General features: G+C 39.3%; 2 protein-coding genes across 2 annotated transcripts in view; both read left to right on the top strand.

Annotated features, from left to right (window-relative positions):
- Nucleotides 1-1,249: 1,249 nt before the first annotated feature.
- pnp6 (purine nucleoside phosphorylase 6) lies at nucleotides 1,250-15,200 on the top strand. The gene is made up of 7 exons (XM_047355134.1): nucleotides 1,250-1,268; nucleotides 2,306-2,629; nucleotides 7,588-7,757; nucleotides 8,688-8,791; nucleotides 12,572-12,747; nucleotides 12,840-13,030; nucleotides 13,456-15,200. The coding sequence occupies exons 2-7, from the start codon at nucleotides 2,598-2,600 to the stop codon at nucleotides 13,650-13,652; spliced, it is 870 nt and encodes a 289-aa protein (XP_047211090.1). The 5' UTR covers nucleotides 1,250-1,268; nucleotides 2,306-2,597; the 3' UTR covers nucleotides 13,653-15,200.
- Nucleotides 15,201-18,747: 3,547 nt separating this feature from the next.
- Nucleotides 18,748-20,448, top strand: part of calb2a (calbindin 2a) — a 31,142-nt gene continuing 29,441 nt past the window's right edge. The window contains exon 1 of the mRNA XM_047354679.1: nucleotides 18,748-19,013. Within this exon, the coding sequence (XP_047210635.1) occupies nucleotides 18,920-19,013 (94 nt within the window). The 5' untranslated portion in view covers nucleotides 18,748-18,919. The remainder of the gene's footprint in view (nucleotides 19,014-20,448) is intronic.

Raw genomic sequence — 20,448 nt, forward strand, 5'->3', positions numbered from 1 at the left:
GCAGAGAGTGAAGCATGGTTAAAATCACCAGATATTGCCACAAACGCATAGGGGTGTTGTGTCTGTAGCTTAGCTCAACTGAACTGATGGCATCACATGTAGTGTCAGCAACAGCGGAAGGTGGAACATAAACTGTTGCCAAAATAACACTGGTGAACTCTCTGGGTAAATAATATGGACGAAAACTTACTGATAACAGTTTAATATCTGGACTGCAGAGGTGACATTTCACAGTAACATGTCCTGGATGACACCATCTGTTGTTCACAAGTACTGCCAGTCCACCTCCTATACATTTGCCACTCCTGTTTAAATCTCTGTCTGCTCGTGTGGTTAAAAAAGCCCGGCAGAGAGACGCTGGAGTCTGGGATATGATCCTGCAGCCATGTCTCAGTAAAACACATAATACTGCATTCCCAGTACTCTGGCTGGGTCCTTTGTAGGGCTTGGAGTTCATCCAACTTGTTTACCAACGATCTCACATTGCCCATCATAATCGATGGAAGAGATGGTTTGAACTTCCTCCTTCTCTCTTTTCTCTTAGCTCCTGCTCTGCATCCACGGTGTCTCCTTTTCAACTCATCGGGGATTTGCGGTTGTAGTTGAAGTATTATTTGAGCTTTTGAGATATTAATCAGCTGCTCCCGGTTGTAAGAAACAACCCCGTTGCCATGGCAATGTATCATAACAAATGTCCAAAAGTAGAAAAGTAATATAGGGAAAATCCTCCAAGCTGCACAGCATCCGACACCAGAGAGGACAGTCGTCCAAAACAAATAAACTGTATCCACCACAAGAGGAAGAGTTCCCAAAAAAGAATCGATCAGAATCAAAGACTGTATTCACACCAGGAAAGTCCTTTGGTCTGCTTGTTTGGTCCGGACTAAAAGAAAACTTAATTTTTTTCATTAGGTGCGGTTTGTTTTCACATTGTACTATTTGCAAGTGAACTATTAATCCACGCGGGTGACGATCATTGTTCCCATTGGACAGAAATGACGGGGGCGGGACAGAGCACAGACCCGGAAATCGAGGAAAACATCTGTAGACGTGCTGCGTGCAGCACCTCTGATCTGCATATTTATGCCGTTATTACAGTTGCAATATTATTGTGAGGCTGAAGAGAAGCTCATTCAACACAGACTTTGAAACGCTCCATTTATAATGTTGGAACTCCGTCGGAGAATGCGTGCTGAACGCCGACGTTCTCTACGTGCCTTGTCCAACAACAAGCCAGTAGCGTTGCTAAGCAACACACAGCTTATCAGGTATGATTACCTTACAACACACACCTTTGCTACAGGCTACGGTGGCTTTTTATGCCCAAAGAGACGCACACTTTTTGTAGTTGGTTCGGATCGGGGCCGGTTTGTATTCAGACCATAAGCGAACCGCACCAGAGTCCGTTTGGAAGCGGACCGAGACCACCTCAAAAAGTGGGTCTCGGTCCGGTTGTTTGGTCCGAACCAGGGTTCGCTTGAGTGTATTCACACCTGCACAAAAGGTCCGGACCAGGGGGGAAACGAACTCTGGTCCGTTTAAAGCGGACCAAAAGTGGCAAGTGTGAATACAGCCAAAGTAACAGAGCTACTCCAACCTGCTGCCACCTTGAGCGGCGCAATTCTAGAATTGATCAATGATTTGGAGAACTACTACCCAACCAGAGCATCTCTTCACTCCACTTGGCATCATAATTTGGCTCCTCCCAGCCATCAACACCCATGATGAAAAGTTAATCAATGTAATTTACTTCACTTATTGTGTCAGAATATCTTCCTTGATTACTGTAATTTTTTATCAGTTAGTTTGATATTCTTAACAACACTATATCTACAATGTTGGAAAATAGCCACTTTGTGACTTACTGGAAGGAGACATGTCTAGAACACTTTTTAACAGTTTATTTGAAATCACTTTAAAAACTGAAAAATAAAACAATATACTTTGATAATCAACTTTTACCAACTTGTGGTGAGAGAAAGATAACATTTTTTTAATGTCCATTGTTAGTTGTAGTTGTTGTGCTTTCTTTCACTGTCACGTCCATTCTCTTTTTCCAACACATGACTCAGCACTTTGAATTGTTGTGAGAGACAGTAAAGGTGGGAGCAAAACTATTATACATCCTGCTTTGAGCACATGCCATGTCAGCATCCGTCAGGATTTAGACCTTCAAAAGTCATCTTCATTTTTAATAATGTTTATCTCAACTAAAACCTTTGGCCACTGATCATAACTGATTAACACTATCTGAGGTATTAATTCCCCCTGTTGTCTGAGCTCCTCTTTTAATGGTTTCCCGCAGTTCCCAGTCCTGTTATGTCCTAAAACGGCATTCCAGCCCTCTCTCTGCCACTGTTCGGGTCAGTGAGTTGACCAGCCTGCTAGAAAATAGGATTTTCTTCAAAGGGACCCGTGGGCTGACTATGCCCCGCCCCTTCATCATATGGGCACCGACGTCAGCGCGTAGCATGATCTCCGCTGTTCCTTCCGCAGAGTCTCCATCTCCAGCCGGTTTAATCACCGTGAACTCCACACGGACAGAGCCCAGGGTTTAGCAGCAAAAACACCGCCTTATCAGCAGATCAACGTCGGACATGGAAGCAGCCTCCTCTTCCAGTCAGTGCAGGTAGGACTGGAAAGGGCTGGGTGTTGGCGCTGAAAGTAGCCTCATATTTATGAAGCCTATGAGAGATAACTGTAGTTAGTATATAAATACATATGTTGTTTTATATTTATACACGATGAGCTGCTCAAAGAAGCCAGTCGGTGTTGACGTGACAGTTTATTCTAAGGATTACAGTAACCAATCAGATATTGTTTCCTACATGTGACGTAAGCGCGTTCTGTTACAGGTGGTATTTTCCTACATAATCCAGACCAGGAAATCCTAAATTGTCTTCTAATAACACGGACTGCATTATCCCAGTCTGGTCTCTGGCTCTCTGTACACAAAACATTTAGAGCTAAGCCTGTGTGTTTCTGCTCCACATCGCCGGAGCATAGCAGCAGCCCCAGCAAGTTGAACTCGCTTCTGCTTTCATGTTACAAACAGTGGGCCTGCCTGAAGGCCTGTGCTCCGGGACAGGAAAACAGAATTCCCGCAGCACCACGGACAGCTCCACAGGAGACCCCGCAGAAACTTAGGCATCCTGCTTTCTGTACTTAAGATGTTAAGACGTTTGGATCTTAGATACAGTTTCTTATAATATAAATGAAATTATCAGTCTATGTAAAGAATGAAAAAAATAAACATAAGCTATTTTTAAAAGTAATATGATTTTTTTTTTTTTTGTAATAACATAATTTGGCCTATCTGTTACATTCCCAAAGGCACTTGGGGCACTGGAGGGTTGGGGTTGGGGATGTGCAAAGGGTAACAATAACTGTTCAGAGAAAAAGAGTCAACAGCAAGCAAATTAGTTTTCTCTTCCTAGAAGCTACACCTGGCCTGGCTTTGTGTCTACCTGTGACACCTTTCTGGAGAGGGGTATCGTCCGAGCTTCTGCTGGCAACAACTTAATGCTCACCCTCTACCGATGATCCACATAGCCCTGTCTTTTAATGTTTAACCCGTTCTCTCTCCTAGACATGGCAACTGACTGAGCTTTTACTGTAACTAATTATATGTGCTCTCTTTCAGACTCTCACCTTGAAAACTGGCTCAGAGTTTATCTGTTCTTTCTTTCTAGGTGAAACGACTAAAGGAGCTACATCCATTAACATTTACTTTTCCTTCCCATAGAAAGTACTTCTGGATCAGTGCTTCTTTGTTCTTTTTGTGTCTCTGCTGCTCTGTTCTCTCAAACCCCCAGTCGGTCGTGACCGCTCACACTGAGCCTGGTTCTGCTGGAGGTTTCTTCCTGTTAAAAGGGAGTTTTTCCTCTCCACTGTCGCTACATGCATGCTCAGTATGAGGGATTGCTGCAAAGTCAACGCCAGTGACTGTCCACTGTCTCTACATGCTCATCAGGGAGGAGTGAATGCTGCAAGTCACTGACTGGATGCAATCTGCTGGGTTTCCTTAGACAGAAAAACTTTTTATCCAATTTGAATAAAAAGCTAACTCCAACTGCACTGTTCAATTGTTAGGATTAATTGGAATGTATGAACCTGACTGTTGTGAAGTGCCTTGAGACAACATGCGCTGTGAATTGGCGCTATATAAATAAAACTGAATTGAATTGAATTGATGCATGTAACAGCAGCCATCAACAAGTGTCTATCCTAATTCTGGCTGGATGTTTAACCGCTCATACCACCTTCCTGAATTTTCGTTAGGAATTTGAGTTTTTGCATATATGGCTGTTTTGTGTCTTCTGAATACCTGCCAACCTGTTCAGGGTGTAACACACCTCTTACCCATTGACCTCAAGAGTTAGTTTTACCCCCGAAACCCTGGATAAAATAATTGGAAATATAAAATGGATGGGTCTTTCTGTACTGTCACCAGCAGACTGTTAAAAATAAAGAAAAACTGGACCACTTTAAAAGATTACATGGAAGTCTTGGTGCATAGGGCAATCACAGGGGGTTTACAATTTGTGCACAGTTCATTTTTTGATACTACAAAACTTGAGCAACAATGGGTAAAAGTTTGCAGTTAACTTCCATGCGTTCTTCTTTTATGAAAAAGGCTTGCAAACAGTTCTTTTTTCCATGTAGTGACACTGTCATGGTGAGTGTTGAGGTAGGACCCAAATGCAGAGCATAGTGGATATAATGAGAAGGATGAATAACAAATTTACAGTTTGACTAGGTACAGAAAGTCAGGCAGGTGAATAACAGGAACAGGACAGGAGCATGGACTCAGGTAGCCATCAGGGTAACAAACAGAGTGACAAGAGGAACCAGTGGCAAATAATGAAAACCAGAAAGCCTATATACTGAGGGAAGTGGAGTATGAAACAGTGAACTGAGAGAAGAACTAATTAGGAGGAATATGAAACAGCTGGTGACCAGGAATGTAGGAGAACTGAGGGAGAGACTAATTAACCAGATTGAGCAGGGAGCGCAGGAAGAAAACAGGGACATGTCTACTGAACAGAAAAAGTAAACAATGAAACTAAACCAGCAGACATAACCAAGTGGAAATAAGATCAATAAGGAAATATAAACTAAACACACCTAACACAAGAATCAAGGAAGTAACAAAACTAAACAGAAGGAATCTAACTAAACCTAAATAAAGACCTGACAGACACACCTATTTTAATTTTTATTATTCTTGCTTAAAGGGACAGTTTTATAGCCTAGCTACATGTTGTACAATCTACTGCTGATGTTTCATGTCTTTTGGCTGCGGGTTTATAAATCATTTATTTTAAAAGAGATGATCTCTTTAACTAAATTGCGTTCTACCAATGAATGACAGCGAAGGTTAAGCTGTCACTTGCCAGTCAGCTGTCTTTTTGTGTGGTGTTTGTTTGCAAAAGTGTCAATCTAACTTGCAAAAAATACTTGAATGTCTGCGTCAGCAGATGGAAAACTCAGAAAGATGAATTACTTTGCAATCATCAGTTTTATAGAGTGAGAAAAGTTTGTGCAAGGCGTAAGACATAAATTAAAATTTCCTCTTCATTTCAGTCTGAGTATATGAATAAACTACGCAAATGTTTGCAAGACTTGATGGAAAAATCAATCTTGAATCTTGACAGGAAATCTACACCTGATCATTTATTTTAATACTGGTTTTGAGTTAGAATTAAAAAAGAGAACAAGGACAAAACCTGGAAAGACAAAACGCCCAGGGCTACTCAGATGGAGCAGTCATCCTAGATGGCAGCTCCAAATTGGGCTCAAAGTCATCAGGCTCTCTTCCTGAAAACACTGCAGCCTGAAGTCTCACTCTGTCTTGATAGCAAAGCTTCGGATACAGAGGGAACATTAAACAGGTGATCGCTCCACACAGATTTATGATTAGAATTACACATTGTTTCTGACTTTGTTTAATGTAGCACCTTGGGTCATTTCAAATCCAATCAACATCTGGGAGGAATGAGTCTTCTGGTAGCAACAAGAAAACCCCAAAACTGTCTTACATACTGTCTACTGTAAGTTAAACTTATTTATATGATAATGAATTTAGTTTTTTTCAATATACACAGATCTACTGTTGATTTATATTGTTTGTTCATTCAGTACACTGCACATTCATTCTACAGCAGATTGTCTTCTTTGTACATTAAATCTTTATATTGCTTACTTCCACTGTAGTTAATAATCCAACCAGCATTCTCAGAATCCTCATACCTTGGTAATCTTAGAAAACAAATGAGTTGAAAAGTGCACACATCCCTGTTAATATAAAAATAAGTTAATGATTAATCATTAAACTTTTCACACCATTAATGTAACATACAGTATATCATGTACAATATAACTTTGCTTACTTTGTTTATGGACGTTTTTGATTAAATTTCAGGATTCAGTTCTCTTTGATAGGAGTCTATGAGCATCCTACATCTTGACTCGGCAATGTTTGCTCATTCTACATTGCAAAACGTCTGATGAAGCACCTTTTTTGGCTGGTTTTTATGTATGCTTGGACTTACTGGTATGCAGACAAATTTAATCTCTCTGTACTTTACGCTTTTTAGCGGACATTTGAAGGTTTTGAGTCAGAAGTGGAGGGTATTTGGAACTGTTCAGAAATTTACCTAGACATAAACTGTGGTTCCAGCCACCACCATTTTTCACTATGACAATCTTTTGTTGATCTGCAATGTTGCTTTGAGTCAGATATTTTCTGACCCAGAACATACAATTTTGTTTCATAAGAGCTTAACACATTCTATCCACAAAGTTTTGAAAGCATGCACCTTAGGCCAGACATGTGGCAGAAAACAGGAGATTCTTGTCACTTGCCGAACACAACTAGTTATTCGCTGGAAACTTCTTTTAGGTCATTCAGTGTTGCTACCAGTGTCTTGGCAGCTTCCCTGACCAGTTTCAGTTGTGCCTTTTCATCAACTGTGAAGAGATGTGTGCTGGTTTGTTTTGTGCATTTTTTGTTAGTCACTGATGACTGTCTTCACTTTGTCATGGTGTGATTTTTTTTACTCATATCCTGATTGATACTTTTGTACAGTGAGGTCCTTTTGAATCTTTATCAACTCTCTGTAAACTATGGTTTTAGCTAAGGAATGTAAATAAGCTAATCTCAGTAAAATCCTACTAGGGCAGCTGAACTTTATTTCTGGTTTAGAAGATTCAATATGTTTGATTTCAGGTGTGAGCTCAAGAAGATTCAATGTGAAATAGAATCAGACGGTGCTTATAAAAAGTATTATTTTAGGGGTATGCACACTTATGCAAGCAGTTAATTGTAACCTTTTTATTTTTCATATTTTTACTCTAACAAATTTGTTTGTTTTTCTTTTGAATTGTACAGAATATGTCAAATTACATTTAGAGAAATGTTAGAAAAGATCATTGTTCATGGTCTCATTTTTACATGACAAATACCTGGTATTTCAATAGGTATGTGTACATCTTTTTCAATAAATGTTTATTATTTGTCATAGTGTTAAACTTTTCACCAATTAGTTTCTAACACAGGTAATTAGAAACATGTTTGCATTTCAGTTACAGTTATGAACAGTACAATGAGACTGCAGACTGGTTGATGACACAAACAGAGAAGCGTCCTAAAGTGGCCATCATCTGTGGTTCGGGCCTTGGGGGTCTGGCCGAACTGCTAGATGACAAGATCATATTCCCGTACAAAGATATTCCACGTTTCCCCACCAGCACTGGTAAGAAGCCTATTCTCTTGGAAAGTTAATGTGCTTGTAAAAGATCAATGTATTATGAAATATGGGCAAAATAATTACCACTTTATAAAATTCTTTAAAAAAAGTGAGGTGAAATATAGGTTTAATGTCAAGGTCAGAACCTTAACTTGTGTTCTCTATAGCACAAACTTTGTTCTTATTTAGTTTCTACAAGTAATGCTTTTGACCAGACTGTACAATACCCAAATATTATTTTATAGTATGCATGGATCAATCAATTTTGGGAAGTAAGTTTGCTAGAGTTTCAAAAACAACTACCCGAATCATGATGCTTCCACCACCATGCTCAACTGATGAAGGTCCTATGATTATCAAATGGATTGTTTTCTTTTCTACAAACTGAAAGGTTTTCATTCCAACAGCTATGATGGATTCCACTCATCTAAATATTTGCCTTTTCATGCAGTCTTAATTAATGAGGGATGCCTACCCTTGCTGAGAAGTTCTTCTCAGTTTTTGTGGGTGGGACATTTGTTGGAGAACAGTTAGAGGAACAAAAACGTTTTACACAGTCTGCTGGTGGATTTGTCATTAGAGAGGCCTCTAATGTCCCTGCCATAATGCACTTCTTAAAACTAATAAAGAATCCCAGTCATCATTAGGTACTTCAAATAAATTGGGCATTGATTCATACCTGATTTTTATCCTTTTTATCCCAGTGACTGAAAGCGAGCACTTTAGTTTAATAAAGTAGTATTAGGGCATTAATTAGAGTAAATATTTTCTATTTTTGACTCAGTCATCTAATTCAGTGTACTTGTTGTAAAATCTATAGTCCAAAGTATTCTACACAAAAATGTAAGGCCCGAACAAACTTTATAATCTTTTAATATGAAAAAATGACTCTCAGTGCTTGCTTGCAGCAATTCATTCTGTCCATGTTCCGTTCAGTGCAGGGCCATGCAGGTCAGTTGGTGTTTGGGAAGCTGCAGGGCTGTGAGTGTGTCTGCATGCAGGGGCGATTCCACTTCTATGAGGGCTACAACATTCACACGGTAAACTGTAAAATGTGTTGAAACTCTATCCTTTTGTCTTTGTGCAATGTTTGCGATAACCTTTTGCACTGTTGGGTACATGTGCTTGAAACCGACGGTGTTTCTGAGAAGGCATTTCATTGAATGAGATTGTTTCTGTGCTTGTTTTGTGTTATTTTACTGATCTCTTTGTCTCTGTTTGTATTTCCAGATGACTTCCTTTAAAATATAAAAAAATAGATTACATGTATTGAATTGTGTTACACATACCTTAAAATTGCCAATGTTCTAATTTAGGAAATGATTTGTGAGCTTTTATCCTTGGGGTTTGAGACAAGTCTGTACCTAATTACCTTATTATTTATTTACTATTAACTATTTTTGCCTTTACTAAAATCCTTTATTAGGATATTTTAGTCTGAATGACCACCTTCTTTGTCGTGGTATTCTCAATTCTCAATGCACATTGGCCTCTTCTTTCTTGTCAGACCTTGCTGATCCAAATGATATACTATATGGGGTGACTGATGTTAAGCCGACAGTTTAATCTCTGACTTTGTGAATCACATTGTGGCAAACATTCACAAGTGCTGCAGTTGGCCCTAGTCTTTAAACACTGTTCTTCACCTATTCTTGAATTTGTGTTATTCCTCTTAACACTGCTTAACTGAAGCTCAATCCAATCTTATGAAGATTCAGGCATAATCTAAGAGAAACTTCTTTCTGTAACAGTAAACATTTGATTACATCCATAGTTGTGATATAAATTTACATGTTTTGCTTTGTCATAGCTAGATTCATGGTTAACAATGTACTTGCTGCATTGACTATTTAGCTGAGAGAGCAGTGGGAAAACATCCCTTGTGTCAAAATGTGAACACAGGACTGGCCTTTGGCCTGTGGCTACTAGTTTTGATTTACTACTAGCTGCCATGTGCCATCTTCTCATAAAATGGCCCATATATTGAATCATAAAATTCTGGTTTATGCGTGCTGTACCAGCAGGACAGATGCATTACAGGCCTCCTGTACAGCACATTAAGCTATACATAATATGCCCCTAGATGAAGAATGCATAGAGGTAAAGGATTACATCTTTATTGTGTTCTGTGACGTTTTCAGAAAATGAGTCATTTCCAATTAAAGGTTGGGAGAAGAGTCAAGAGGCATAATTCAGCAACAACAATGCAGTGTGTTTCATTTCTTATGCAGTAGTTTCAAATTTCTGCTGTTTCTTTGTCAAATTGCCTTAAATCAAATACAAGAGATTATGACCAATGAGAAAACAAAAATTACTCTAAGGGACCTCCTCCATTTCTCCTTTTTCTGTACTTGCTTATTGCTGCATGGTTGCATATACACACAGGACAATAGAGGGAGAGTACCTGGAGAGATGCATGTACAAGGAGGACACTCAACACAGAAAGAGATTTGAACCCAAGACCTTCTGCCTGCAAGGCAACAGTGCTTAACCACTCCTCCGCCGTGAACCCCTATATTCCAAACAATGTTCTGAATAAAATCTTGGCAAAGTGCTGGAGATGTAATTGTGTATTTTGATTTAAAAAGCAGAAGTGCTAACCAACAGTGTTGTTCTTAAGGTAGCAGTAAAGGAACTAGCTAGAATTTGATTCAAACAGAATGCAACAGAACAATCTGGAGAAAAAAATCATTTATCTAGCTAAGCTACTATATGGTTAACATTATTTTTATTCAGCCTACGTGAATGTTAATTTTAAACTGATAACATATCAATGTTAAGATGCTAACATGTTTTTGTTAGCATGTTTTTTGTTTTGTCATCAAGTCTTAAACAATTGATTATATTGACCCTCTATCAGAACTATCCTAAATTTAGCTCACAAAGATGTTTAAACATTAAAAAATATTAACCAATCTATTTAGACTTCTTTGTGGTTGTTAACATCATCATTCATCCTACATGTTTAAACTGATAGAGCATCACTGTGAACATGCTAACAGATTGATGCTAGCATTTAGTTCAAAGTTCAAAACCCATGCTTGGGTTTATCTTCTAACAGAACATTTTCTAAATTCAACTAAAACAGATAAAAACTGGATGTTTCATGTTCAGGGTTCGCTTTACTTAAAAATTCTGAACCAAATTCCTGATGTGGTTCATGTTCATTTTGCATCTTTTCAATGTAATGCCTTGGTTTAAGTGGTTCTGGAAGCACTAACTGTATCTATAGTTAAAGAGTTGAATGAGCCACGTGCTTGTCCATCCCTTTCAGCCTCATTTCTCCCTTTCACTAAAAATTGCATTATTATGCTTGATACAGCGCTCTGTGAACAGGCAGTTTCTTTATCAAAGACCTTTTGAGGCTTATCCTCCTTGCTGAGGGTGTCAGACTGTTTGCTGAACAGCTGTTTATCATTCCCTGTGTAATTTCTGTGCTAAATATTTGTTATATTGGTGTTATCTTATGTTCTTATAAAATGGCAAAAAATGGCAATATTATTTTAACAAACATTTCTTTTCAGTTTATTTTGTTATTACACACCCATCTTGTGGTTCTACACCTCCTATCCTGTCTGAGCTGGAGGTTCTTAATAGAGACCGCAATTTTAATATGCAAAACTCCAACGAAACATGGCACTGTTCTAAAGTGACAGCATTGACCTTATCAAGATATAATGGTTAATAAAAATCTTTTTGCTCAAACTAACAACACACTTTAATTGAGAATGCAATATGTTAGGAAATGTGAAATAGAAAAAGGTAATATTCAAACATGACGGTCATGAGAGGGAGGAACTCTCATATCTAGCCCATCTAGTGCTGTGTGAAGGTTAGTGTCGAGGTAAGAAATCTTTACTGGCTGTCCGTTAACTCTTAGATTACTCCTCACCTCTCATCGACTCTTTTTATTTGGCACCCCAAAGTACAATCCTCAGTCAGAGATCAGTTGTACGTTTCCACAAGTTTATTAAAACCAATCTGAATTCAGAGAGGGAGACACCACACTTACACAGGTACCTGAAAACGTCTGTTTGCTGTCTCACTGGGGGCTGCTTTACATTACATTTTATACCCCACGCTGCTATGCAGTACCTTTTTTTCAGTTACATACACAATCATTCTGTCTGTGGATGTCTCCCCAGCAACAGTGTCAAAGAAACAGAGATATACTTCATTATTTAATCAAAGAATTGTTTCCCACACGTGGATACAGACAGAGAACACCTGCAAGCCTTATCCTTGGATAATGAACACTCATTGTTTTATAATACTAGAGGCTACTGTTATAGTATCAAAGAAACAGAGATACATTTCATCATTCAATAAAGAATTGTTTCCAACACATCTTCAGGAATCTTCAGGGTGGAATACTTATCAGATGTTTTGGTTTGCACAGAGAGGAGTAGCATGCCTCCCCAATACACTGCCGGCTTCTCACGATACAGACAGAAAAGACATGCAAGCCTTAACCTTGAATAATGAACACTCATTGTGTTATAATACTAGAGGCTACTGTTGAGGTTTTTTCTAACTATCAAAAGCATAACTAAAACTCCTAATAAAAGTCAATCTATAAGCAGCAAAGTCCCAAATATATCTTATTCTTAGCTACTAATAATAAGGCATTTATATTTCCACATTAGCAAATGCTATTACTGAAATGTGCAGTAGCCTATAATAATAAAGCTTTTATCAGGGTGTGAAACATTAACTTCTCATGTGAGTTTTTCTCAGCTCGCCTCCTTTTCCGGTTGTAATGTAATAAACAATAAAACATGAATGTACTTGTCTCTGACACATAACATGTTCGTCTCCAGGTGACATACCCGGTGAGAGTTTTCTTCCTGCTGGGCGTGGAAATTCTGATTGTGACAAATGCTGCAGGCGGACTCAATGATAGTTACAGTGTGGGAGACATCATGCTCATCAAGGATCATATCAACATGCCTGGCTTTGCCGGTCAAAACCCTCTGTGTGGGCACAATGAAAAGAGGTAGAGTACCAATGCATTATGCCATTTAACGTTTAAATTCTGTGCCTGGTACACTGAAGCATGTCCCATTCAGGAATGTATTGTTGCTGCAGGTTTGGACAGCGTTTCCCTTGCATGTCTGATGCATATGACAGAGAGCTGAGGGTCCTGGCCAGGCAAGCAGCGGAGAAGCAGGGCTGCGACAGCTTCCTCCAGGAAGGTGTTTACTGCATGCTGGCCGGACCAACATACGAAACCATTGCCGAGTGCAGAGCTCTGCAGAAGCTTGGGGCTGATGCTGTGGGTGGGTACAGCTCAATTGCCTTGAAGAGATATCTACTTTGGAGCTTTGTTTAAGTTAATTACAGATTTCGAAATAAATATTATTGCTTATTTTATGTAATGGGGGAAATGGACACAGAAGATATGCAAGCTGCATCAAACTGCATGTAAATGTGCGCAGCACTTTGACTCCATGGAAAAGAAAATACCAGCATACAAAGCAGGATTACTGGATGCAAAGAAAAAAGTTGCTCATAGATGGTTAGGAAGGTTTAATTATTTCAGTTCTAGCCAAATTCACATTGATGTGCAGATTTAAAGCCAAAATAGTGGTAAAACTGTGAAGTTTCTATAGTTCAGTCCCAGAGCATCTAATATAAGTTTCTGTAGAATCTGAAAATGTATTATTTGCATTTCTTTGAACATCAGCATGGGATTTCTGTCCAGGTATGAGCACTGTTCCTGAGGTGGTGGTGGCTCGTCACTGCGGGCTGCGTGTTTTGGGTCTGTCCCTTATTACCAATAAGGTTGTGACAGATTACGACAGTACCGAAAGGGCAAACCACACGGAGGTGCTGAGGACTACCGAGAAACGAGCCAAGGATCTTCAGAGGCTTGTTAGAGACCTCGTCTCTAAGCTGTAATATTTTCCTATCTGAGATATGTTTAAACTTAAAAAACAACACTGTTGTTTCTTTGGTGGTGGGACAAATGTAGCTTTGATCAAAAGGTGGAAAGTGTGTGCAAACATGTCTTTATGGTCTTCAAAAATACAGTAGGTTTTGACATATTATAGGATAACGTCATGGGCTTGAACAGTTTAAAGCTTGCAAATATAAAAAGAAGCACTAAAACAATGAAACTACTAGGGCCTAGTTTACAACTTGTCTTAAAAATGTTCTGGCCAACAATTGTTTTAATATATATATATATACAGTATATTGACATCAGCTTTGGCAGATCTGACTCCAAATCAGTTGTTAATGATGCTGCTAATCAGAATTTTCTCTAAGACACTTTAATTGTAAGTTGGTACAAATCCATGCTTTAATCTTATTCTACATGATTGTAAAACATCTCAAAAAGAGGTACTTCCTATCAAATGTTATAGGCTTTACAACAATAATATATGTTTTTAGCACCAGAGTTGATGATGGAAACAGAGAGAACGGGTGCCAAGCAAGCACTGACCCACGATTAGCACTGGAACCAGTTTGGTATGAAAGCCATAAGAACATGAAGAAAATAAAATAAAATAAAAAGGTTCAGTCTGATTTACTTAGAAACTTTAGTACCTACTGAGACATTCTGAGGAAGCCTTTCACCTGAAGAAAATGTTATGTTTTGCTAAGCTCAAGGAAACACATCACAGACTTGTTACATTGGTGCAACTGATAAAAGGGTTGGTTCTTTGATTTTTGAAAAATACTTTTAAATTGTTTTTATCTTTAATTGGATGCCCATGGAACACAAAATAAGTCAGAATCGAAAGTACATGTTGTTGTACAGTGGAAAAGCTTCTCGTCAGTGATCCTATAAATCAGCAAATAATAAAAAGAATTAATATAATAAACAATGAATCACTGACATGAAAAACTACTCTAGACCACTAATATTTACATATGAGGAGGTAGAGGTGCCCGGTTCCATTTTATTTGCACACTAAGCAACGACAGAGCTGTAACCACTGGGAGCAGTTATAATCCCTGGACCTGCAGTTTTCAATCTGCTCTGAGCTGCCTCGGAAACACTTGCCAGCTTTCCTTGACCGTCACATTCATTAGAGCTGAAAAGGGCAAAAATATCCAGAATCAGCAGTCAACCTCTTAGACCATTTGGATCAGGCAGAACACCAGGATGTTAATGGTAGTCTTAAAGAGAAATTACACTCCAGAGGAAACAAACAACTTGTCCTTCATCATGAGGAAACATTTTTCTCTGACAGGGCTACACATACATAGAACTCACAAGGGTGTTATTTTCTGTATATATAAACTGGTATGACTCACAGTTTGGAACTGTTTTTGTCTGATTTTTATGTTCTTCCTCATTTTTGTACCAATGCTGTTTTGTGCATTTGTTTTAACCCTACTTGCTGTATCTACGACTCAGGTTTAAAACCAGTTCACTTAAAAAAATAACGTGCACAATGAAATAATTTGCTGCTTTCAAATAAACTACCTTGCAGAACACATTTGGTCACTGGTACTTCCTGCAATGGCACATTTTTGTATTTAAGACTGTGTGAATGTGAAGCACAAAACTGATAGATGCACAACATGTATTCAAGGGGAGGAAGAGTTTCTTCTACCAATAATAAAGATTGGTGAACAGGGAGATAAGGGCACACTAACACTCACCTCACTCTCCATCTGTCACTTTAACCACACTTAAAACAGATGAAGTTGCTGTGAGATTGAAATGAAGGGGAAATAGCTTTACTTGCTCCGCACCATTCTCTTACATAATTCATCCACATGCAGCTTGTAGATTTTCAGCTGACTGTGGAGCTGAAATATTAATTCAAATGAGGCGGGCAGCCCGACAACACATACACAACCCCCATGTTTGTCCAAGATCCATTTACATGCATTCGCTCCTAAACCCCTCATCAAAAAGTGAGACAGAGACATATGCATAAAAAGGATGCAAACAACCAGCTCTACATTGGATGGTGGGAAGTGGGAAAAAGACCTATTATTTAAGGGTTAACTCTTCTTTATGTGGTGGTATCTACTAAGCAGAAATCAGTTGTAGTGCATGGCAGTGAGTGCAATCTTCGATTGGAGGACAGGGTAAAATTCACAATATAAGAGCCTCACTAACAGCTACAAGAGTAGACCCCATTATGTCCAACTTTCTCCACATTTGAAGCAGATGGGATAAAACAGATGATAACCTACACCGGAAAGTTAAAAGAAAATTGTAAATTCACACTGGCTCCCCAAGGCTGAACAAGGACAGATTAGAAAAATATTTGGTATGGTGAGTCTCGATAATAGATAAGTGTGGATCTGTCCTGCACCATGTCACAAACCTCAAATCATCTCAAGCTAGTTTCTTTCATATGACAATGACTACGTAGTAGATTATAATCCATTAGAGCACCTTTGGGATATGGTAGAACAGGAGACTTGCATCATGGATGTACGACTTATAAATCTACATGATGCTATCATATAAATAATAACCCAAATCCCTGAAGAATGTTTCCAACACCTTATTAAATCTGTGCCACAAACAATTATGGTAGTTCTGAAGGAAAAAGGGTGATTCAAGGAATTAGTACTAAATAAAGTGGTCTGTGAGTGCATTTGATTGGAATGTTCTCTGTTCTGAATGGCCCATTAGCATGATTCCTCAATGAGAAATCCTCCCTGATTCTCCAAACTGAGCTCAAACTGACTGCTGTCTACTGCAGGTAAGATACTGAATCATAAACATTCCACACAACTACAAACTATATTTGTATGGACAGATGATGTCAGCATTATCAGTGAGTGTGTTTTCCCCGGCAGTCCGTGCAGTCTGGCGACAGGTCTCATCTGTAATCTAGTGTTGATCCATCTATTGTCGCCACGCCAAGTGAGCCTATAGGTTCCGCTATTGATTAGGCTGCAAAGAGAAGCTGAGGAAATTGAACAGGACAGGTCTGCTGAGTTTACATTCTTAAAGACTATCTCATGTCCAGCGTCTTTTCCTTCATCCCACACGACATGCACATCATTGATCGTTTAGCTCTACACTTTCCCTGGAACTCTTCTACATTGTGAATTAAAAAATTAACATCTCTGCTAACATTTCTACACTGCATCCAAAGCTGGTGCCAGCAGTTTGTCAACATTGTACCAGTGAGCAGGTCGGAGCTGGAAAATTACTGCTCCACCTCTGTGGAGATGTGACAGGTCAAGTTCAACAACGCATCACTCAAAGCAATGGTGCAAAGTTGTTGTTTTTCTGGATCATTTAAATTTGTTGATGCCAGCTTTAACTTGAACACAAATCTTAATTCATAACAACAAAGCTGCAGAGTGCAGAGACTTGTCAGTTATGTCTGTATGTGAAGACAAACTTTATGCTTGGTAATGCTAAAACTGTCATTCAGACAAACTTATTTAATGTGCAAAGTCTGGTTCTAATAAATTCTAACTTGATGAACCTTGATATTTAGAGAAATACAAATAAACTGGTAATGCAAATAAAAATTGGAAAGAGTCTGGCATACTGTTCACCTAACAAGAAATAAATGTCCATCTAAACTGAAAGGAGTGGTCATGAAACATGGTGGTGGCAGTATTATGCTGTGGTAATGCTATAACACATACATAGCAATCATAAAACAGAACTAAAAGAAAAAGGGGTAGGACAAAAGAAACGAGGCTGCACGGTGGCACAGTTGGTAGCACTGTTGCTTTGCAGCAAGAAGGTCCTGGGTTCAACTCCCGGCCAGGGGTCTTTCTGCATGGGGTTTGCACGTTCTCCCCGTTCTCTCCGAACCACGTGGGTTCTCTCCGGGTTCTCTGGCTTCCTCCCACAGTCCAAAAACATGACTGTTAGGTCGATTGGTCTCTCTACATTGCCCTTAGGTGTGAAAGAGTGCACGCATGGTTGTTTGTCCTGTGTGTCTCTGTTTTGCCCTGCGATGGACTGGCGACCTGTCCAGGGTGTACCCCGCCCATAGACTGTTGTGTCCTGGTCGTACCTGGTCATGTATCCTATGTCCTGGCCTGGTTCTGGTTTCCCTGCCTGGTCCGTGAGTGAGAACAATAAATCTCGGACTTATCTTTATTCATCTGACTTCTGTCGTTCTGCACTTTGGTCCTACCCACAACCGCAAAACGTGACAGGCGCCAGCTTCCCCACGACCCATTATGGAAGATGAGATAGAAATGACTGACTGACTGACAAAAGAAACGGTATATATTGGGTATCTGCTCACCAAGTAGACAAAAACATAATTTTAGGTGAAAGGGTTGTTAACTGCTGAGCTTTAAGCTGCTTTGATAATACAAATTCAAACAAATCCATAATTGATTTTGTGTTGTAGCTATTCTTTAATGGTTTTCAGCATAACCTGCCTAATTTCTTTATTTTCTGCCGGAACTTGGATCTCAGATAAAGCTCCATATAAGTGAAATGCCTGTTTGAAGATCAGTGAGATGCTTCAAGGAGTCTTGCTCCTGCTCATGACAGTATTATTACTTCATCTTGGATATTATGACCTCCTACGGTAAATGAGTTTAAGATATATACTTATAAGCACGAATATGTGTTCCCTCCACACTAGACTGCCCATTAATATAAAGCCCCCTCCCCCCTTCATGCCCTTTTTTTATTATTTGCATTTGTTATGCGGGCTAATCACCGCTCGCTAGGGGCTGTGTGGGAAATGTGATTAGTGTGTGAAGCTCTAATTAAGACTGTGAAGACTCACACACATTGAAGAGGACCTTCACGCTTGCACACACCTTCAACGAGAACGCGAGGACCATAGGGCTCTCGCGTTCGTGCACCAGATCAAAACACACCGCATCCACAGGGGAGCTGCTGCAAAGGAAAACTGATGCAACAAGAGAACAGTTGATCCATCTGCGTCCTCAGCACACATCATCCTGTCCACTGCAGTCCTATCACACAACTGCACAAAGCTTGGCAACACACACGCGCTCAGAGTGAGCCGCTGACTCAGATGGATACTGTCAGCGCGCCCCCAGCGGCCGTGCGGCACCACTGCCGTTCCTGCGCCCGCGTTAAAAGCGGAGCGCGGCGCGCAGGGGCCACAGTTTGTTCCAGCTGGAGACACAGAAATAGTTAGAAGCGGATTTTTTTCCCACTCCGTCACTTTTTCATTACTGGTGCCTGACCTGCAGCAGCATCCCACCGGAGCAGCATCTTCATTACCTTCATCATCATGGCAAACAAAGCACAGCAGCCTCCTCACCTGCACCTGGCCGAGGTCACCGCGTCCCAGTTCCTCGATATTTGGAAACATTTCGATGTGGACGGTAGGATTTATTTTTCTTTTCTCCTATTAAAAGTTTTATTAAAGTAAAAAAATGGGTTTATCAGAAATAACATTATAAATAACATGAAATCATAAATCATCAACAAACTTTAACTGCAATGTATTATAACTACTATGGAATTGTGCTGTAAGCAGTTAGACCTGTATCTAACTATCTCATTGGATTAGACTGGAGTGAACTGGATTAATTTAAAATGAACCAAGTTCTATTCAGTTGCTTTGTGAATTGGTTCTGTTTGCAAAGCGCACTGAGGAGGTGCAGTTTGTAGTAATTTGGCGCGCTAAATAAATACACTGAATTTAACTGAATTGGATATCTATGCACTAAACAAGATTTAATGAGGTTTGGTGGTGATAAATATATGCTCAGTATGAGGGATTGCTGCAAAGTCAACGCCAGTGACTGTCCACTGTCTCTACATGCTCATCCGGGAGGAGTGAATGCTGCAAGTCACTGACTGGATGCAATCTGCTGGGTTTCCGTAAATAGAAAAACTTTTTATCCAACTTAAATAAATAACTGAATATGACTTAATTGGAATGTATGTACCTGACTTTTGTGAAGTGCCTTGAGACGACATGTGTTGTGAATTGGCGCTATATAAATAAAACTGAATTGAATTGAATAAATCAGTTAAATATCTTTAAATCATAACCAGAAGATTTGTAAGTTTTTATTAAAAGTAATTTTTGACGTGGGAAAATATTAGTATTTACTAAAAACTAAGCTAAGAATTAAACTAAGCTGTTTGTTTTAGGGGAAAAGTGGACTTTTTTTGTAAAGATGTTCGCTTATCTGCAAGAAAACGAAGCGCTATAGCACTATAAAAAGTTAAGATCTGACTTTAGAACATTCTGTTTTATTTGAGAAAATATGTTCATTTTTTATAACAGTGACATTTTAATTATGTTAATCGTGTGACGTCAATGTGTAAACAGCTGAGAAATATAAGGATTTCCACGTGACCCGATTAAAACGAGGTTTTATTGGTGTTGTCTCTGGTTTGCGCAGCCTGTACGCTTTTCGGTGAAGTCCTGCTGGTACATGAAGTACTCCCCGATGTTGTCGTTTATCAGTTCCATTCACAGACTGTTTTTTGTTTTTTTTTTGCCTTTACCTTGCCATCAATGTCCAAAAAATGCTGTGCTTTGTATATATGATAACTGTTTTAAATCTAATCTAATTAAATCTAATTTTGCAGAGGAGGACAGTGGTGCATTTGTTGACACTGCTTCCTTGCAGCATGAAGATTCTGGGTCCAAATCCCAGCTTTCCTGGATCGAGTTTGCATGCATGGCTTTTTTGGTACTCCAGTTTACCACAGACCAAACTGTCAAGTCGCATGGTTGCGTCTCTCTGTTGGATTAGTGACTTCTCGTCTTGCCCACTGACAGGTGGAGATAGAAAACAACCC

This window comes from Girardinichthys multiradiatus, chromosome 2 (assembly GCF_021462225.1).
Source record: "Girardinichthys multiradiatus isolate DD_20200921_A chromosome 2, DD_fGirMul_XY1, whole genome shotgun sequence".
NCBI classification, from domain to species: Eukaryota; Metazoa; Chordata; class Actinopteri; order Cyprinodontiformes; family Goodeidae; genus Girardinichthys; species Girardinichthys multiradiatus.

What these genes read in the sequence shown, in the direction of transcription:
- pnp6 (XM_047355134.1), top strand. Translation starts at nt 2,598, where the DNA reads ATGGAAGCAGCCTCCTCTTCCAGTCAGTGCAG. An exon ending in AGGGCTACAACATTCACACG is followed by an intron (nt 8,792 to 12,571) that starts GTAAACTGTAAA and finishes GTTCGTCTCCAG; the next exon opens with GTGACATACCCGGTGAGAGT. An exon ending in GCTTGGGGCTGATGCTGTGG is followed by an intron (nt 13,031 to 13,455) that starts GTGGGTACAGCT and finishes ATTTCTGTCCAG; the next exon opens with GTATGAGCACTGTTCCTGAG.